The sequence below is a fragment of the Helicoverpa armigera genome, chromosome 9 (genome assembly GCF_030705265.1).
Source record: "Helicoverpa armigera isolate CAAS_96S chromosome 9, ASM3070526v1, whole genome shotgun sequence".
Classification (NCBI taxonomy): domain Eukaryota; kingdom Metazoa; phylum Arthropoda; class Insecta; order Lepidoptera; family Noctuidae; genus Helicoverpa; species Helicoverpa armigera.
The window spans coordinates 1,987,659-2,008,668 of record NC_087128.1 but is presented as its reverse complement, the minus strand read 5'-3'; the positions used below and the strand labels follow the sequence as shown (position 1 = coordinate 2,008,668).

General features: G+C 35.5%; 1 protein-coding gene across 2 annotated transcripts; it reads left to right on the top strand.

Annotated features, from left to right (window-relative positions):
* Positions 1 to 1,060: 1,060 nt before the first annotated feature.
* On the top strand, positions 1,061 to 20,480 carry LOC110372681 (23 kDa integral membrane protein). 2 transcript variants are annotated; one of them, XM_021329588.3, is made up of 6 exons: positions 1,061 to 1,250; positions 14,138 to 14,326; positions 15,291 to 15,470; positions 16,281 to 16,496; positions 17,349 to 17,407; positions 19,633 to 20,480. In XM_021329588.3, exons 1-6 carry the CDS (start codon positions 1,191 to 1,193, stop codon positions 19,640 to 19,642), a joined length of 714 nt encoding a protein of 237 aa, XP_021185263.1. In that variant the 5' UTR covers positions 1,061 to 1,190; the 3' UTR covers positions 19,643 to 20,480. The 2 variants fall into 2 exon arrangements, with proteins under 2 accessions (XP_021185263.1, XP_021185262.1); XM_021329587.3 differs by having other exon boundaries at positions 17,349 to 17,440.
* The last annotated feature ends 530 nt before the right edge of the window (positions 20,481 to 21,010 follow it).

Below are 21,010 nucleotides of genomic sequence, written 5' to 3'. Positions count from 1 at the left end.
AGGTAGGTACTAGCCTTCAGCCAGATCACTGCATAAGTAGTTACTATTTAATATTGGCACCATGTACCGGCGAGCCCATGAAAGATGACTTAAAATATTTTTTGGGGGAAAAAGGAATACAGAGGAAGTTTCCTTGTTGCGTTATTTTGTGAAATACAATATACATATTCCTTTACCTACTTAAACAAACTTTAATTATATTTTGTTGATACACTCTCATACTTTTGTTTGAACTGTAATGATAACGAAATTTTATCCAAAACTACCTACTCGTAAAGAATTCTGTTGAGATGAAACGTATGAGTGAGACAGGGAATCGTTTTGGTTTGTGCGTGTAAAGGTGCGAGCGAGATAGCCGACAGGTGAATGAGAGGTCATGAATAGGATCTCCATGCAATCCGTTTTATAAATTGAGACAAAAAAGAAAAAGCGTTTTTGAAGATTATATATCAATATTATGCAAACATATATACACGGATGTAGTTATTTAAATCCTATACTAATTACTACATATATAACTTAGGTACAGGTAAATAATCAATTACATAGGTACTATTCAAAAACAGGAAAAAGTAATTTTACCTTAAAACTGCACAAATGTACCTAGTTATTTGATTTGTTAAACGTATTAACATATCCATTCAATTAATTACATTAATTATGTTATCGTGTAGGTACCTACCTTGTCTCTGCTGCACCATAAGGTAATTTTCGGCCGCTGATTTTATACAGATTCATTTGATATGTGAAAAGTAAAGCTACCGGAAAAGTTTGAAAAGTTGTTAGCGTACCTATCTCCTATTTTTAGTGGTATGGCACCGAAATGACCTAGGTATTTGATTCCATGTAGCAAGTCAGTAACGCATGATTAATGATTGAGACGGGTAACAAATAAAGTGATGACTTAATGACATGAATAAACAAACATAATTCAACTTTAATGTCGAAATGTACGTAAAATGAGTCAACAAAACGCCCCGATGGGCACCCTCATCATGATTCATGGAAGGCGAGGGAGCGCGGGGGGGACGCGGCGCGCCATCGCCATCTCTGCTTATTTTCTTTAGTAGCATTTCCAACGTCGAGGCCGGTGGGTTACGCTTGCGTGTCGCTCATATAAACAAGTAACGCGAGTGACATAGTGCGATTGTGTGTGAACATATACCAAGAGTGTGTACAACTCATTCAAGATGGGATGTGGAACGAGTTTTGTGAAATATGTGCTGTTTTTCTTCAACTTGGTGGTCGCGGTAAGTTGGGGAAAGGGCGGGCTTCGAACCGGTTTGCTTGACTCGTGTTCCGGTAGACGGATGATGGCTTGACCAGCCAACAGTGAAACTGACGCCCTGCGTTCATCACGGACTATTGAAAGTTCCAAATCAAATCGTTTATATTGTAAATATGGGTACAAAATATAATTTTACACAGGAGTTTCTAACTCGTTCTAATAGGACGTGTGATTTCACGATCACTTTTGACAACACAAAGATCTTTTAATAAGAGTTTCCTGAATTATCCACATTTTTTTCTTAGTTTTCATTAATTACTTCGTTAATTATCACTACAGTGATAAAATCTGTAATTAAATAAAAGAAAAGTATTGTAAACTACAGATCTTCTATTTCTGTCTGTCGTAAGCACTAAGACGGAGATAGAATGTCTTTTTTCTCCGTCTAAGGGGTTCAAAGATAGAATTTGTAGGGTGTGCGTGCCAATTGTTGGCTGTTGTCATAATTTTTTTTACCTCTAATACCTATTTCCTTCAATAAACTTTTGAATACAATGCTTTATTATGTTTTTTTCGTAGTTACTTTACAAGTTGTCCAACTGCAAATATTGAGGGAATGCGCGATCATTCGTTTAGCAATTTACTCAAGTCCACAGGATCACCAGTTTCATGACATTAGTATTCCCAAAAAATGCCAATAATTATGAAAAATCATTCAAATCTTAACGTCCTACTGACAAAAACAATTCAAAAAACCTAAAACTTTACAATTCACCATTTGACCGCTCAAACGAGTTCTAACGCACGTTTTAAATAGTAGTGACTGACTCAGTGACTCACAAACAATGGCGTCAGTTATTGCTTATTGCATTTTTTACCACCTTAACAGGTAAGTCAATGTCATTAAGTCAATATGACATCATGAGTGTTCATAGTAGATTCTTTATGGAAGGAAGCTGCCTACGCGCATAAGGAATGCGATCCGAGCTTGTATTATGACATCTTAAAGTTCAGTGTGAGAGAGATGCAGCTATACATGGATGATAGTGCTGTCGCTTTTTTGACTGTCTTTTGTTCATTTTTGACAGTTGAATAAAGTTATACGGACTATCAGAAGTCAAAAGACTACCTGTTTCCCCAAGGGTACGTTACCAGTGACTGGACTGGATTCAAAAAGATGATTGCTCCATATACATTATTTTACATATCTACAACACAGGTACTAAGGTGGATCTTGAATGAAAGCAGATCCCAATTTATTTAGGAAAAGGTTTGGAACATAAAGATCGTCTCATTCCCACACTGGGTTCTGGATTATTTAATTTCACAATACTGATGTTTTATCAACATCTCGGCACATTTTTGTGCGTATTGTCTTTCGTACGTGTCTTGGCGAATCGAGGTTTCGCAGATTATCACGTAGCATAAGCAAATACATAATGTTTTTCGTACTAGTAACGATTTTAATTTAATTCCGTTACTATGCGAGGAGAGACGATAATGAACGAGTCTCCAGTTTCAAGATAAAAACGGAATCAGTAATGGAATCCAATTTGTGTACGTTTTAGTCGAACTTTATTGCCGACTCCTGATAGTGGTCTTCATTCTCTTCAAAGAAATACTATTCTATTTAGTCTTTCTCTGAGTTTTCTGCTCTGAAAGAAAATAATTGCAAGAGATCTTCCCAAAAAATCTGAATTCTTTCCCATAATGCAAGTTTTTTTCTGTGATCTTAGCTTAAATAGAAACTGAGGTTTCGAACAAACTAAGTGTCCTCGAGACATTGAAAAGAATAAAAGCCATTCTTTAACTAATCTTAGTCAAAGAACATTGACAGTAACAGATGTACAAATATTAGTACGTATTACTGTCATCTTGCTTACGACTGTTTCATTGAATGTAACTTGTCTGACCTTGGTGTCGACTTCTATAATTACATTTAATACTAAGCTATGTGTTTGCTGTAGTGCCTGTAGTACGTATACGACTAAACCTGTTTTGAAGTTAAATGATAAATAAATAACCACGTTTACTAACTGTGGAAATTAACTTAGAATATTGACTGAAGATCGGTAGTAATCTGGTAGGTATTGCAATTCAATATTATTTCAGTAATTGTAAATCAAAACAAAATGGAAGCAGGATCTGGTTGTGGTCGCAGTTTTATCGAAGCAATAATATACATAGGTATATTGCATGCAAACGACCATTTTCCCGCAAGCCTATACCTACCATTTATTGACCTAAAAAAATGTGTTGTCCCAATTCCAGATGCTTACAAACGATGTAAAACAAAATGGTTTTCCTAATAGGCAAAACTTGTTTCATTAATTACTCTTAAAAGCTTAGGTATTTTTTGGCCCGTAACGTATAGTTCTATTCCATTAGTCTCGCTGTAAAACTGCGTTTCGATATTTATTTACATTTGTTTGTGGCCATTATTACATTCCATCATTAATTTATGTAGTAAACTAGGTCAACAATGAAGATTGCGTGACAGAAGTCTATTTTCCTTACTCATTCACCCTCCGAAAGTCAACAGGTGAATGCATTGAATTATTAATGAAGAGATACTGTCTTAAATTCGGGAACTTTATGTGGCCATAGTAGGAATTTAAAGTAATCATTACAATGGCTACACAGTCTTGAGTCAACAATTCGCGTAACACCAGTAGTTTAACGATTAACATCAAGGTCGCTAGATTTTACGTCTTGCACTCTAATAAAATCAGTTTGTTCAGCTTTCCTGATGGCTATAAAAGAAACCTTGTATTTCTTTTTGAAGTGGGTCAAGGAAAAGTCCCTGGTTCATTTCTGAAGGATAACGGCATGTGATCGTGACTCAAGGCTAGATTTTCCCGAAGCTTATCCTCATGCATGACGTAACCTGTGCTTAGACTGTGAATTAACCTTGCATTATCAGCAATCCTCTTTGCTTACATGTATTTTGAAACGAGTTGCTTAGCGTTATGTGAGATTGTAACCAAGCAAGACCTCCTTGGAGTGTTGACATCACTTAGATGACATTGATATCCTATTATTCATACAAACAAACAAAAGTTTATGGTGAGTGATTAATCTGAACATATCCTCCCATTATTGAAGCAATAAAGTCATCGTTGACTGTACCATAATCCATGGTATTCAAACATGGTACACGTGACCTGGCCCGAGGTGACATCATCGCCACAACCGCCTTTGCCGCCAAACCGGCGCCCGTAACACTTGACATGCTCGCCCTATTACTTACTTTAGTAGACGTGCCGAAGCTATATTATATTTAGGACACCATTATACAATGTTCAAGAGGACTATCAACGTTAAAACTGAAAAAACCCAAGGCTCTGCCCATATTAACACGTGGTCTGCCTACACTTGCCTCATAAAGGCATTTCCGACATCAATTAAAAAAGTATTCGTTTCCTTGATAGCGGTTAGTAGACGCCGAATAATTTCGGTCTGACTCCAGAAAAAACTCGTTTGAAAACTGGTTTCAAACATACAAATGTACCAGTGTTGCCAACATCCAGTGTTGATGCAATAAGTTTTTTTTGTAACCGTACACGGCTGCGGATGTTGCATACCACAGCCTTGCCACTAGTATTTGCGTTTCTCTTTGGAAATCCTCGGGATTATTTGATAAAGTCACACTTTGTTTACTTCGCTAAACAAACTCTTTGTATCCTTGTCACACAAAGTACATACTTATGACTAAACGTATGCTTCAAAGGCTACGATTGTTGTATTTTTCAGTACGTGACAAGAATTACAGGCTAAACGTTTTCTATTCTTGGGTTCCATTCTTCGTCATATACCACGTCCTTTATTTGTGGTGTCATCTCAAAACTAACAAAGCCACCTCAGCCGTATGACACAACCTACTTTTATGTGTAACAAAAAGAGACCATCATTTTCACACCACCCACATGTGACATTTGATGTAAGAATGACGTATCTATTTCGTTGTAAAAGGATCTTCAAGGACTATCTCGTAGTCATATTTAACACTTTAATACGTCTCGGTAGGTACTTGGTGAAGACGTTTCCAACTTTCTTCGTTCTAAAATATTAAGTCCGAACACCTATTTAAAATGGCTATATCTGCCATAGCATTGGCAGTTGGCGATAAGTTTGGAATACTAATGTGTGTACCACTGAGTAGCTCAGCAACACGTGATATGGTTTTAATTAGATTAACTTCCTGCTTTGATCGGTATATATGTTATGGACCATGTGATTAATTCGGGCATTATTTATAATGCCCGAGCATTATGAATAATGTCTAGCTTTATCGGGCCACATGATTAATAACTATCTTAACTTCATTATTTATCACTTGGCACGGGCATTATTATATTGCTACATGATAGTTGGGCAATTTGATAATAAAGCTATATTTTATGCGGTGCGAGGGTGGCAGTTGTTCTAATAAATAAATCCTGTTACTTGCTACATATTTTATGATTATTGTTTTAAATTATATGTTCTATTTTAATGGGAAATTATAAGTCTAGCCAGAAAATTATGGACAATTGTCATCTAATTTACTAACTCGGCCTCGTTTTTCTTGATCTCATTTTTCTTGGCTCGTTTTTTTTAATTTGGATTCAAAACATTGTATTAAAAACCTAACTTAGTGACGAAAACGAATCGCTGCAAAACCGACTCCACCTAGTCTTGTCTGCCCTACCCCTAGAGTGCAATTCAAAACCGCGTAGGCACGGAGGGGCGAGGCGGCCTGCGAGCTGAGGCGCAGGTAGTTGAAGCGCTCGCCGCCGCGGCTGAGGCTGGCCGGCCAAGCCGGCCAGCAAGCCGAAGCTGCGGCGGTGAGCGTGAAAACCATCTGCGACGATAAGCTCGCATGGGACCGCCGGAGCCCCGCAGCGCCGGAGCCGTGACAGAAGCCATGCTTGCTGCATGTTGCATGCTTACTTCTATGCTCTGTCAATTGATATGGGATGTGTGAATATGTTTGTATTACTTTGCCCAAAAGGTCACGGGCAATATGTATAGTGCCCGGTCAATTTGATTGTTTGAATAATTATTATCAAATTGCACTCTCATATTGGGCATTATTCATAATGACCGGGCATTATGTATACTGCCCAATTTATCACTTGGTCCATAACATATACACAACAAACCATACATTTTTGGTACGTTCGTCTATAAGGAATTATTTGTTTTCCACTATTAATTATGTTTATTTAACCGGAATACGACAAAAACGGGTTAAACTTACAAAGACATTTTAGGAAGTTACAAAGAAATTATTTTTCTCACTCCGTCTCCATTCCATGTAAAATATTATCTACTCAACACCTATGTGTTTTAACCCTTCAAAAAACTGACCCCAAAAGCAGGCTCTGCCCAAAAATTGATCCAAGTTTTTTATTGAGCCGCGAGTCAGACGTCATGTATTTAATGACTACACAGATCGCCGTGGTTCCCTGTCTATGCCCTTCCGCCCTCGCTCCTCCTCGTCATTGTCGCCCGGTCATCGACCTTACTTATGCAATCTTCCATAGTGGTACACCTGGTATTGGCTGGGTCACGCACGTTGTGTAACCTCGTAGATTTGCTGAAGAATTTTGGCTCTCAAAGCCGTGAGCAGTACCGTGAAATTATGCGGTCGAGATTGATTTTCGAGATTGTCTTACACGGTTTTGTTCTTAGATGGTTTAATTAAATATGATGTTAAAGTCAAAATTTTGCTCTTCATAATGTGAGAACAAAGGCAACCAAACAAACGTTCTTGAAAACTTTTCTGGGATCCGAAGAAGTTTCTAAATATTTTATAATCTTCTAAGTTCAGCCTTTGTTTAACGCACAAACCCACGTAATGTTTGACAAGTTTTGGCTATTCTATGTGCCCAAGGAAAACTCATTATAGAACCAATTTTGCCTCGTTAATCATCATCAGGATGTCAGTTTTGTACTTGATCGTCGAATTGATTTCGATTTGATTGGCGGCTGTAAATCCGGTAACATGGTTTACGAGGAGTATTAGATAAACAACGCCTCTGTGTTCTGGAATGTATTCAGTCGATAGAAGATATGGTTTATTTTGAGCCTGTTATGTAGTCGGTTTTTTCTCATTCTCTAAGATCAATGTGACTTAAAAACGATCATTCGATGCAATGTTCCGCTTTTGTTGAAATAATAACAAATACTTTCAAAGTCACTTTGTTTATTGAAAAATCTAGGTCATCGTTGTAAAAACATTCACTTCCCAACGTACGGCCATAAACACGTGTAACGCCCCATTTCCAAAGCTACCTGTAATTATTATGGTGTTTAACCTTCCATAACTGCAAAGGGTGCTTAATGATGAGATTGGGGGAATAACGTTTTGTTGAAAACATAATTTGAATTTAGCAACTATCTCATTTCAAAACACTGTTATTGTGGTGTATGGCGTAGTTCTTGTAAAAATACAAGCTTCGTAGCACCTCGTAATGTCTAGTATTAAAATTAAAATAGATGCTTTTTGTTCACATGTTTTCTTTGTCTCTACATTTGTGTCACTTTGACCGATGAGCGGGAGATGACACTGCAGTGTGCTCCGGATGAAATGACGTCAGATGATATGCCTGGTTCTGGTGATAATGGCTTTTTAATTACAAAGCGTTTACAGGCTGTCTGAATGAAAAAAAAGAAAACGAAAAATACAGCTTTACACTAGTGGTGATTTTAGTTTTAAACACATAGCGTGTTTGAAATTATGTGACAAGTAAAATAAAGCGTGTCAAGTCCATTTGGGTCAACAAATCAATACCACTCTCACATTCATATTTAAATACAAACATGCTTAAATAAATCATTTTAAGTACTTGTAACAATTATGTCGAGTCCACAATTACAACAAAGGCTGGCAACTTGCCGATCGGGGAATTCCGGGTTTGGTGCTCCTTTGAGTCATAAGAGCTTTCAGTCTGATTCCGTCACAGGTAAATGGTCTAGGTTTTGAGACTCAGTAACCGGTTACCATGTTAATTATATTGACACGACACCGTTATCAGTAAACCGTTATACAGTAAGTGAAATATTTCCGTTGTGTACACTTTGAAGGTAACTCGTTCACGATTCACAAATGTTATTGCTTTGACAATGTTATGGATTTCTGTCTCGTCAACTTGTTTTGTCATTGAATTTGCAATGTGGGATACAAACCCATCAGGCATAATATTGGTAATTTTTCGCATGCATTACTCAATTTTATTACATAAAACATGAGCGTATACTCTTTTTTCAAGTGAATGCGATCATGGCTGCCATTTCATTACGTAACATGTGCAGGATTACTCAGCTGCCGTATATAATCTATACAGAGTGTGGTGTTATGCAAACGCAACCGCCTGTGAAATATCTCGGCCACGGCATGCATAACCATACGACTTTTAAAACCAGACGCGTTGTAAATTCACGATAATGAAAGGGGGTCGCCAACTGGGGCTTTTACCTTACGCGTCAAGTGTTTTTTAAATAAAAAAGTGTGATGGAAGGGCGATAGTTTGTTTAGGTAGGGACGGAAAAGACGCATGAACTTTTAGTTTTTTAAATAGGTATGAAATATTTACTGTTGATGAAAGCCCAAGGAAATAAAATACAAGTTGACACACAGATGATGTCAATCATTATTTTAGCCCGAGCGTTTTCCCACCTATGTTTGTGTTTTTCAAGGAGCGACTGCCTATCTTACCTCCTCAACCCTCAAGCCTAGATAACCCGATACCCCTAGGTAAGACTGATTGTCAGACTTTCTGGCTTCTGACTTAGTTTTAGTTTTTTCTCGTACGAAATTAAATATACCTACACTGGTGATGAAAGGTTAAACAATAAAGTACCTACCAGTTCATAAATAAATCATGTTCAACTCTCTATGGATCACTTTAATCTGTCTCTGTGAAATCCATCACAACATAAAAGTTCAATGACCTTTAAAATATCAACCGTCTGTCTGTCTAGAACGCAGTGCATATTTTAATGTGTAAGTTATATCTATGGAAACAGTCAGGCTAGACTGAATACATTCCTATTATGCATGCCTTTTATGCGTCAACCGAGACGCTTTTGTATCAGCTAGCTCCAATGACCTGAAAGATGAAAGAAATTGGATATTGAGAGTGGAATGAATGACTTGTCTACATACTATCTACTTATACTAATATAATAAAGAGGATTTTTTTTGTTTGATTCCCAATTTCGCCGAGACTGAACCGATTTGGAAAATTATTTCACTGTGTTTGAAGCTACACTATTTCCGAGTAACATCAGCTATACATATTTTCTCCTAGTAAGGGCAGAAGTTCAAACAGGATGCGGATGGAACCGCTGGAAAACGGCCAGTAGAGTATAAACAAGAGTAGTAAAGTTACCCATTTTTCTGATCATAGCAAAAATTTTAAAGCAAAGTTTATTTATTGACGACTTACAGCATTTTGAGAAACATGTCTAGAAACGGACAATTATGTTGCTTGTAAATAAGTACTAGTTTGCAAATACCTCGTTAGTTACAGTGTTTGAAAACTGAAAGATTGTTAAACCGTTTCCTTTGTTTAATCTCATATCTTCGTGTTTGTAAACTCAGTTATACTCTGGTATACTTTGTCTAACTAGGTACCTATTTGGGACCAAGTTATATAATTCAAAAACTGCAAGACGTTCTTATTCCTAAAAATTATTCCATTAAATATTTGAATGCAAATTACCTTTGTCTTTTTTTAATATCAAATGACCCGATGGTGTGTCAGACTCCCACTGACTAACCCCACCACGTTCCTTCTCAAGCCCTTTATGTACCGCGGGCTTTAGGGCCGCGGTAACTCTTTCTAACAATCCCGCAGTTTGCTTTTGCCTCTGAAATCCAATGAAAATTAGGTAATAATTATTCCACTTATGGAGTTCCTACAATATTATGTTAGCTTGTATAAAGTTTTAACCTCAGAAACATTGCTTACGTTAAAATGGGTTAACATCCGTCCACATTTGATTGATCAACATTCAACATGGCGATGGCGTGTCAATTTGCTGTTGGCGAGTATTATAATGGCGTCTGGTCCCAACTGAGCGGGTTTGTTCATTAGTATTAATTTAACTTATCGCTGCCCTAGAGGTACCTACTGTAAGTGACCAAGTCACTGTTCAAATCGGATTTTTCCGCTTCCTGAGGATTTTTTAAAGGAAAGGGGAAGGAGATTGAACAAAATAGGTAATAGCAGAAAAATAAATTATTCTGTGTATAACCACAGGTTATTTTAATAGTTACTTCGGTATAGCCACCAAGTTTAATGAAAATCTACCTATTCAGAAGTTGTTGCGTGAATAGATAACTTAACATCTTGAATCTTCTTCATTTCCATCTGATGTCGACAGCTTTGGTATTCCAAGGTTGTAATACCTAACATGACCTATAATAATGTTTACTACGCAGATGATAATTCTAGTGATCTAAGCAAAAAGTCATTTCAATACAATGACATGTATAAGTGGGCGTAACCCGTAACTAAAATAATAATTATAACGTTTGTAATGACTGAACCATTCCAAGATAGGCATGACATTATTATGATAACCTCTAACTCGATTAGTTCCAACGGAATAACCAATTGTTTCGATAATATCGATTCATAGACAACTAAACATCACATCGTAATCGTGTCACACTCATTCACGCACAGATGTTCTTATCTTCCTTCAAAAGTTATACCACAGATTACTAAATAGTTACTACGGTTATACCCCGATCGTTTTTTGGTTCAGTTGACAAATTTTAATGCTGTCAGTTAGTACACCTGTCTTATTTTGTTGCTTGGGGTGACCGCAGCACTTCTTCTTCCGTAGCTGTCTGACGTCACAACACAAGTGACACTCTTTTCAGCCATATTGACTTTCAGCTGAACGTTAGCAAAAATTGATTTCTAACTCTGCAAGCAAAGAGTACAAATCGCCAAGTGACAGTTGCTGTTTTCTCAATTATTTGTTTATCTAAACAATTACCACCTTTACCAAAAATATCCATCTCCATCATGAATCGTGATTTTCGTTTTATCGTATTCTAAGACTTTCGAGAGAACGCAGTTTTCTGTCAAAGTGCTAAAAAGGATCGTATTTTAGTAGTAGGTATATTTAGGAAGGTACCTATGAGTGTAAAATTTTAACAGGAAAGATCACGATAGCTATATTCTGTTGGACTGGAAAGTCCCAATTTAATAAGTATCAAAGTACTCGAAGACATTTAAAGACCTCGATAAAGCTCATATTTATAACTACGTATTATAAAAATATATGAAATCGTAAAAAGGAGATAAGCTTTAAGATAAAAGAAAAGAAACAGCATATCAAAAGTTCAAAAGTCAAGTTTGATTTTACATAAACACAAGTTTCGTTACGTCAAATGTTAAACAGTTTTTTATAGCCATTACGTAAGAAGCATTTAATTATGATAGCTGTATTTCCCGATGATTTAGTGGTCTAGTAACTTTAAAAATTAAATATTTTACAATATTTCTGAAGAAAAACTTGACTTATGGAATGATCCCTGAACCTTCACAGTCCTATTTTTTTTAATAACTGAATGGGCATGAATGCATACTCAAAATCTGCATATGGAACACGGTATCAATCAGTTTCCATGAAAAACAAAGCAAGCACTAGTTAGTAGTACGGAAATAAGCCAATCATGTTTTCAGCCTGATTCGTTTCGAGTCGAGCTCGCAACGCGTGAGCAAAAGGGGTCATTCGGATGACGTCACTTCGTAGGAAATAACACTGCAGCTGAGGCACGGGTTCACGTGAATATCCATTGAGGTACTGACGAAATAATGAGCTCATTATTATTAGTAATCATATTGGTATTTGGATTTGGTGACCCGTCTCTCGTACGTTTTTAGCTCGTATTATCCCATTGGGCAGAAGCCTCCTCTATAGTCCATCGTCTTTCTCTGTCTGAAGCCTATCGCGGGTCAATCAGCGACGAAATGTGTCTAAATCTCAGTCTCTAAAAGTCAGTGTTTCCGTGGTCTACCTCTAGACTGTCCTTCTCATTATAAATATCCCAATCCAGGCAGGATATTTTACCAAAAAATCTGAAACCACCTTGCGTGTATTCTGCAAACTGTGATAAATACACTGAAGATTGCTCCTGACAAAGTTTGCTCCTTTGACACGAGAAGGCCTTGCAGATTGGACTCATTATCCTCCCTATCGCTCAACAAACAAAACAAGTTATTTTTAATTAACCTACTGCCATTAAACCATCTGTTCTGGCTGCTGACCTCGCATGAGATAACAGTTATTCACGAGCACAACTCTTCATTATGTTGTTTTGCATTTTACGAAAATAATCGGGAAACGGGCGAACCACGTGGCCGGTCAACCGCTCGAAGCTAATTCTGGACGTGCGTCCAGTCAATTACCTACTTCCATCATGTTATTCACTCAAGAGATTTAATTTGGAAATTTTATAACCGAATTTCGTAAGTTTTTGTATAAATAGTAACCTCTGCTAGTTCCCTTACGAAACTTTCTTACAGCTTTCACGCTGTGTTCTAGCATGACACACCTAACACAGCGTTTTGTGCGTTTGTTTTGTTAAGGAACTAGGTAGATAACTGATTGAAATATTAATAGCACCAGCACATTTTATTAGAATTTACCACCAGCCTCTACTACCGACTGGGCGAAGGTTTTAGTGTACGTACGGCACCTGGAAAAGACCTATGGTCCCCGTAAATGTCTCTTTATTCTGATAAGTAAAACAACCTCTGTGTCATAAAAATTAAATGGCCACAAAAATAAAGTTATTTAAAGGTTAATAGGACTGACATTAGTGTAGGTAGGTTGCCTATGGTTACAACTATCAACCACTTCCACCAGAATCGCCCACTATCCTGTTGTGGAGGTCAGATAGCGAACACCACAAATATTAGTTAAACATTTTTTTTGTCATTTATTTAATCCGATGCTATCAGCCGGATATCCCCATGAATAATTGTAACGAAATACATTTTTTTTTTTCACAATTGACAAATTACTACAGTTAAAAAGAACGCCCCCTATTTCGCTAGGTATTTAGGTAGTAACCTTACCTACGAAACTCGGTAAAAAAGAGGCATACGTGATGTCTCAGAAACATTGAGAACAAAATAACTTCACGTAACTTTGTCAAGGACTTTGTCTGTAACTGGTTTTTGCTTTACGATGACGTCAGATAATCGTGGTTTTGAGAACGCTTTTCCTCAATTAAATGAAAAATTACTGATGGAAATTACGTACTATAACGTAAATTTAATACCTACTACATCATGTGTTAATACTGACATTGTCATAAAAGTAGTCAATAAATAAAACAAAATAGTGTATTGTTTTAATAAAGAAAATAATGCTTTTAACAAAACACAGATACAGATCTACATGTAGACAAATGGATTATGCTGAAATAAATAAAATACTTAGTGCTTTCCAAGTAATGACAGTATGATTCCACAATTCGTCATATCACCCACCATTCGTTGTAATTAAAATACCAAACTAGTCATCAATTAAAAAGACTTAATTATAGAAAAAAACCCAGGGCAAATGACCTCGATAACTCAATACATTGTGATCGTAAAAACCCTTATTCATTATTGGGCCTTTGTTTCCAGGAATTCCAAAATTTTAACTAAGTATTTCCTTAAGTTTAGTATTACTAGGTATTTCATCATCAAATATTGTAAGTACGTAAAGCAAGACGTTATCACAGCACTACTATTTTCAGGAAAACCTTATTAAAAGATCTTTACTTTAATTGAACAGATTTATCGTCACACTATGATATCGTAAGTCAAACATATCGAAATCAACCTACTTTTCCTATTTTTTTTAATTTGCTTGTTCTATATTTAATTTTTTTTTTTCTGTCCACAGCTCTTCGGCCTAGCTGTGATAGGCATTGGAGTGGCGTTCCTCCTGAACTGGACAGTCGTTAAGGACGAGCTGAAGTCACACCTGACGGTCGCACCATGGGTCTTCATCATCATCGGCGCCATCATGTTTGTGATAGCATTCTTTGGATGCTGCGGAGCGATACGGGAGAGCCACTGCATGGTTGTCACGGTATGTATTGAAAATTACTTATGAAGTTATAAGTCAATGATAAATTACCAGAAGCCCACATTGGGCGAAGTTTGGATTACAAGTCGTAGTTTTTTTCAATAATAGAAAGTCTTTTGGATTGTAAAAAGATTTAAATTCCAGTATAAGTCTAAAGAGATCAAATATTAATTTAACGATTTTTTTTGACCGGATTTATCCGTGAACCCCTTAAAAATTACTACAGAGTTAAGTATGAATTACGAATAGAATGTACCTATTTGTAAATAGCTAAGACAATGAAGCGTTTATTGAGCTGCCTACTTTTACGAGAATGAATTAAGAACATTCGATATCAAAACCAATTACGGTCCACATTTGGCGCCCATTCCTAATACACCAAATATTTGATCTGGAATTGACAAACATCTCTGGCAAACAATTCATTGCTTTATCATTTCAATGATGGAACGGCCGGTCTTCTTCGAAACACGCAATGGAATGTAAGCTATGGGCAATATCCGTTTGTAGTTCTACGTGGTACACGAAATTCAATTGGGTGATGGCACGATATCGAAGGGCCTTCGAATATAACGTGGTAGAGTAGTATTTACTTGAAAACGAGGGATCAATCGGTTGACATAGTTTTTGTTATAATTTACCATTCTGTTATAAGCACTTAATTTTAAAATATCAGCTATTTGAAAGTTAGTTGTAATTCGGAAATGGTAATAATTTCAAGCGGCACATTTTTCTATAGCAGTACCGATATTTAATAATGCATCATTTAAAGCTCTAAAAGACTACATGACATGATTAAAGATTTCATATTCTATACATTACTATGGTTATATTTATTCTGAAGGCGACTGATTGATCTCACGGTACATATTTGTTTCCTAAACAATCTACTACGCCTCCTCACCTGTCAAGATACGTCATACAACTAGCTGTAACCTCTTCTAACGTCAAACTCTTCTGATTCCAGTACGCAATCTTCTTGCTGGTGATCATCATCGTACAAGTGGTGATTGGAGTCCTCCTCCTGGTCTACGGCGAAAGCATCAACCAGAGCATTGTGAAGTCCGTAGATGCGTTGTTCGATAAGAGAGCGAGCGCCAATGTCGATAAGGCTACTGACACTGTGATCAACAACATGCAGCAGCAGGTAAGATTCTAGAAAGATCTATGAGTAGAATGCTACAAAGTTGTGACGTCACAAGTAGGTATGGAACATGGTATAGTGGTACAGTCAACTTCAGATCAGTGGAACAGTTTTATAGGAAAATCGTACTTATTACTATTGAGTTAAGGTGCATGACAGTTACCACTGATGTGCGGTCTACTGTACGCTGGGGCAATTGCATTTTTGAACTTGAAATTACATTGACGATTTGGTGTGCAGAAGTAATTTTGTTCTTTAAATATAAGTTTCCTGAAATGACAAACAAATTCCTTTAAATTAACGGCTGCTTTTCAGTTCTTATTGTAATTTTATTGTTTGTTCATTAAAATTGAATTCAATGTTTCGAGGGCAATGTCGTCATAAAAGCTTTTTCCTTATAGAATTTATGGTTTACCTTATTTATTTTGTGGTTTATCTAATTAACATGCGCAAGCTGTAGTTTAGTTAACATGATTATGGATCATGATTCACAGCCACAATAATAATAATAAAAAAAAAATACTTGAAACTTAATTAACTTGAAAATAATAAAAAATAATGCTTTTTGCACTTCACCATACGATTCACATTTCAAGTAAGATTATTATCTGACGGCAATCCTATACTGAAAACAACTCGCTCAAAAAAAGATAAAAAATCAAAGCAAAATACCCGTCTGCGTGCTCTTGTCACTCGTTACTTGCGCATGTTAGCTTGCTGCAGCTACATGCGCCGTGTAGATGCACCCTAATTGTGCCAAATCACAAAATGGTCTTTCTGCTCTGTGCTCACATACAATCTTTCCCATTACAGTTCGCCTGCTGCGGCAAGAACGGTCCCCAAGACTACGGCCTATCCATCAGCCTGCCCGACTCCTGCTGCAGCACCACCAGCACTCTTGGCAGCATCATCGGAGGCCGCTGCACCATCGAGGTAGCGCACCGCGGCTGTGCTGGCGTCATCTCAGAGCTGTATGAGAAATGGAACAAGCCTATCGCTGGCATCGCTATTGGCATTGCTTGTGTTGAGGTACGTGGATTTGTTATTAAATAATAATTTTTTGAATACGTTTTGCTCACAGCATATGTGATGCTGGGGAGTTGGTTGCGCCACTTCTTCCAAACAAAAAGTTGGAAGAACTGAAGGGTGAGCGTTGGGTGTCTTTTGTCGTTTAGAAAGACATGACACACTTATTCAAACTTGGCTGCCAAGTTTGAATTAGAATTCTGGGCAAAGTTGTCTTAAACTACGTTAAGTACCTAATTTTTATCCGGAATTAAAGTAGCTCACGCAACGTATGAATCAGCTTCGACTATTATAAAGCTTAAACATTACCAGAATAATTCGAAACCACATCACAATTGTTTTCAAGGCCACATTATTTATCTTAGTAAAAACACTTCTATGCGGTTTGTAGCTCTGCGCAAAATTTTATCAATTCCGTTTATTTAGAGAACTGGTCTCGTAGGTTGAGTCATCAAGTATTAAGTCATCGCCATTAGAATTGAGATCACGCCTCGAATTACAGGATAGTGTGAAATGGTTGTACAATCACTGTTTCCAGTAGTCCCGTGGGAACTACTGCTCGTACCCGGATGAAATGTAGCCTATGTTGCTCAGGGATAGTGTAGCTTCCCAATAGTGAAATAGTTTTTCAAATCGGGTCAGTAGTTGGCAAACTCGCAATACACTTGAATTGAACTAGGAAGAACTGGAAATGGGAATGAATTAGTGTTACGAGTCTAGGAGGTCTAATGCCATTAGATGATCAATATGTCACTCGATACAAATCTTTAGTCGTTACTGGACATAAGTAAGGAATAATTATGTCGCACATACATAGAATCGCTTATTAAACAAGTTTTTTTATTTATCTTTCAGTTGATCGGAGCGCTGTTCTCGCTGTATCTCGCCAATTCCATAAGAAATATGGACAGAAGGTCTCGCTACTAATATTTTGTACATTAAAACTGGTACCTATGAACACAATTTTTTTTGGTTCTTTTTTACTTGTTAACTAATTTTGTGAGCGGACTGTACACTGCATGGCTGATCGATTTTTTTTGGGACACAATGACAGCTAGCACAAATGCTACTTTTAGCGTCCAATTTATAATCGATTTGAATCGATACCGATTTACTTTGAATAACGAATTTTGAACAAACGATTTACAAACGCATTTTTGTAGTATTAATTTTATAATTTGACGATAGACGCTACAAGTGGCATACCAATGAGATGCCTTTTGAATTTCACTTGAAATTGTGTCCAAAGGGTGTTGAATCTCAAATAATTGTATTTGCCATATATTTTTGCTTGATTAAATCAAGTGGTATTCATAATAAGGCTAAGTAATATGTTTATATGAAGTCTACATAAGACATTAATGATTAACGCTTATTATATTTGGAATGCTTCACTAACATTTTCGTATGCAAATAACAATTAACTAACGCTAACTAATGAAGACAAACAATTTGAAATGAAAGAGGCAATAAAAACAGATTTGTCATTAGATAAGGCTGGACTTTTTACTTACAACTGTGACTCTCACTGTCTGTAAAGGCTTGCAAACATGCCACTAATATATAAGTTTACTTAAGTTCTACAAAGATTGTAGACCTTAAATGGGGTATTCATTTTCTTAGATAAAGATAATAAGATGACTTTATCATGCTACTACTCATTTTTTAAATACAACTCGTCTACTTTACCTACTGTTATATGTTGTTCTTTCAAATGGAGGAAATAATGACTAATACTGCAGTTAGTTTCACATAAAAAGCAGCTTCGATTTTTTGTTGACATTAACTTGCATTTTATTGTATGACGTGAAGTGAATTATCCAGCTTAAGCCTAGCTTTGTAATCCTTTTAACAGTTAACAAATAGAAACTGTTCACAGAACTCTGACAAAAAGGGTGTCTAGACGTTACATTACTTTTGCTATAACTATTATAATATGATTAGGGCTTTGAGCATTTTTCAGTAAGAAATTAAATATGCTTAATCTAATAAAAATTCAAGAACGAGCTTTCACTTCATTACATTAACTAAACATTATAAGCGATAAATAAAAATACTATCTATTATTTAATAGAATATAAATAATCATTGAATAAAATAAAGAGTCTCTTCTAGATGTTAAAACTTACAAAATAATATTTATCTCTATTTAACGCTTCGATTTAAGGAATCTCCATTTATTTTTATATGTATAAACATTTAGAATCTTGCTATTGTGATATTGTATTTTGGTAAAAAAAAAAACTGTTTAGAAAACGTAAGTTTATTGATATAAAATTGAGAAATTACTATTGTCTCTTTAAGATATTTAATTTGATATAATTATTTGTGTCCAATTTGATTCTTTATAATAATTTTGTTAGATGTTTATTGAAGCACAGATTATATCTAAGTGTTGATAAAAATCTTAGTAATTTTGTGCCAAATGAAAAAAAACTCGTTCAAAGGCATTCATGGTTAGATTTTTCTTAAATTTGGAGAAATGGAATAAATAAGACGGAAGAGTTGTGCCTTGCACTGATTGATTTCATAGAGTTTTGTAATCAATAAAGAATGTGTGTAATAATTGTTTGTTTTACTAATCCAACCTTTAGTTTTAAGGCCCTAAGCTTCACGTATTGCACAAAATAAATGTATTTTATTTATTTTCTTGGAATTGTTTGGCCAAAGCATGATTTAGGTAAGTCACACAATTTGTAAATAAAAATACTAATACGCATGTTTGTGAATAAGTGTTTTGTTTTCGATGTTACAATTATGCTATTTTGATTTATTTTCTTATTTAATTTACATTTCCATTTTGTAGAAGTTATTTTATAATATCAAACTGAATAATTTCTACTTGAAAAGAAAAAATCTGTGAACAAGTACATTTCTTGACGACTCTCTTAAATTTTAATTTCAACAGACTTCCAAATTGATATTATTTTTATTTTTGTAAATACATACTACTAATTATTTGTTGTTGGTAATTTTTATTTTTTAAATTATGTTGTATAATATTTATGTTTGTACCTATACTTAATACATTCGTGTTTAATTTTCTACGGTACCAGTGTTCTTAGATCCAACATTTTAAAATGTGTTTTACGAGAAAAAAATGTTCTAAAAACTGATTGTACAATTTTATAAATTTCAGGTATGCCTAAAACGAAGACATCACGAAAAAAACATTCGAATAAGAACAACAAAAATCAACGACAGATACAAAAACATAAGTTACTTATGTACAAGTTAAGTTAAGGTTAGCTCGGTCTAGCGCAAGTCCCACCTTTTCAAAAATACTACCTGGGAAAGTTTACTTTTGACAATATAAAATTAATTGAAGAAAAGTTAATTGAATTCTACTTCAACGTAGGCATATTTTTTACCCTTGACTTTAGCTGTAAGGCTACAAATTAAGTGACTGATTAAAATCTAAAAAACATGAAAATGACTAAAAATCTTTTATTGTTAACAAAAGTAAAGATTTCCAGGTGAAGAAATCTCATGTAAGATGGTACGTTGTTGTATTTACTCTGTATCTTCAAGTATCAACACAAAGTTGATGCCTCGTCGATGTCAAGACGCGCTGTACCTTACCATTATATTTAGTTATTCATTTTCTTTTGTTGCACCATTTTAAAATATAAATTTTAGGTACTGTTAAGTTAGTTAAGCGACTGTTTGTAATGTTGATAAACAATAGAAATTATTATTATATTACTATATGAATAATAAAAATATTTTCAGAAATTGGCGTTTAAAGTTCAAGTACGTCCATTTTACAAATAATATTAAAAGTGTTAAAAATATATTTATGCATTTCTATTATTAAAAGATACGATGTGATTTATTAAACGTTTCACATACCTGTGTAAATAGTAAATAATATCGGGAGCAAATGTCTGTTTATTGTATTTTGAATCTCTTGTGCATTTCTGATAAAACTGCTTTTGTGAATGAATTATATTGTATTGTATGGAATAAATAAATTTTCTACTTCTACATTCGCTTTTCATTGTCTGTTTTATCGAATAATCCTAAGCTACTAGAATTTGCCAGTAACACCCACCACAAAGTCGATTCGACAAATGAAAAAAATAAAGGCTAAAGGCTGAAAGTCGCGACATCTGTCGGTTGTTTTCAATAAGCAGTACCGAACCTTTCCATTAGTTTCAATTTCTTCAAACATTTTCCGCCAGCCGTTTCACTCGCGTCACATGGGAACTACTTCGCACAACAGAATAAAAAAAGAAGCGTTATATGTATAGACTCGATAAATGGATCGTCCATTTAGGAAGACTCCTTGTTTCCCAATCAGCGTGAATACTTCATGAGATTAGTGCATTAAAACTTACAAACACTCTAACTATAAAGTAGTATTATAGATGAATACATAATTTTAAAATTTTGTTTCAAAAGACAAGTTGCAACCAAATAAGAGTGTTTTCCTGTTTTTTTATTTGTCGTTACCATTAGTTGAGAGTACATAGAATATCATCCGTATTATAAATCCATTAATCTGATTGGTCCAC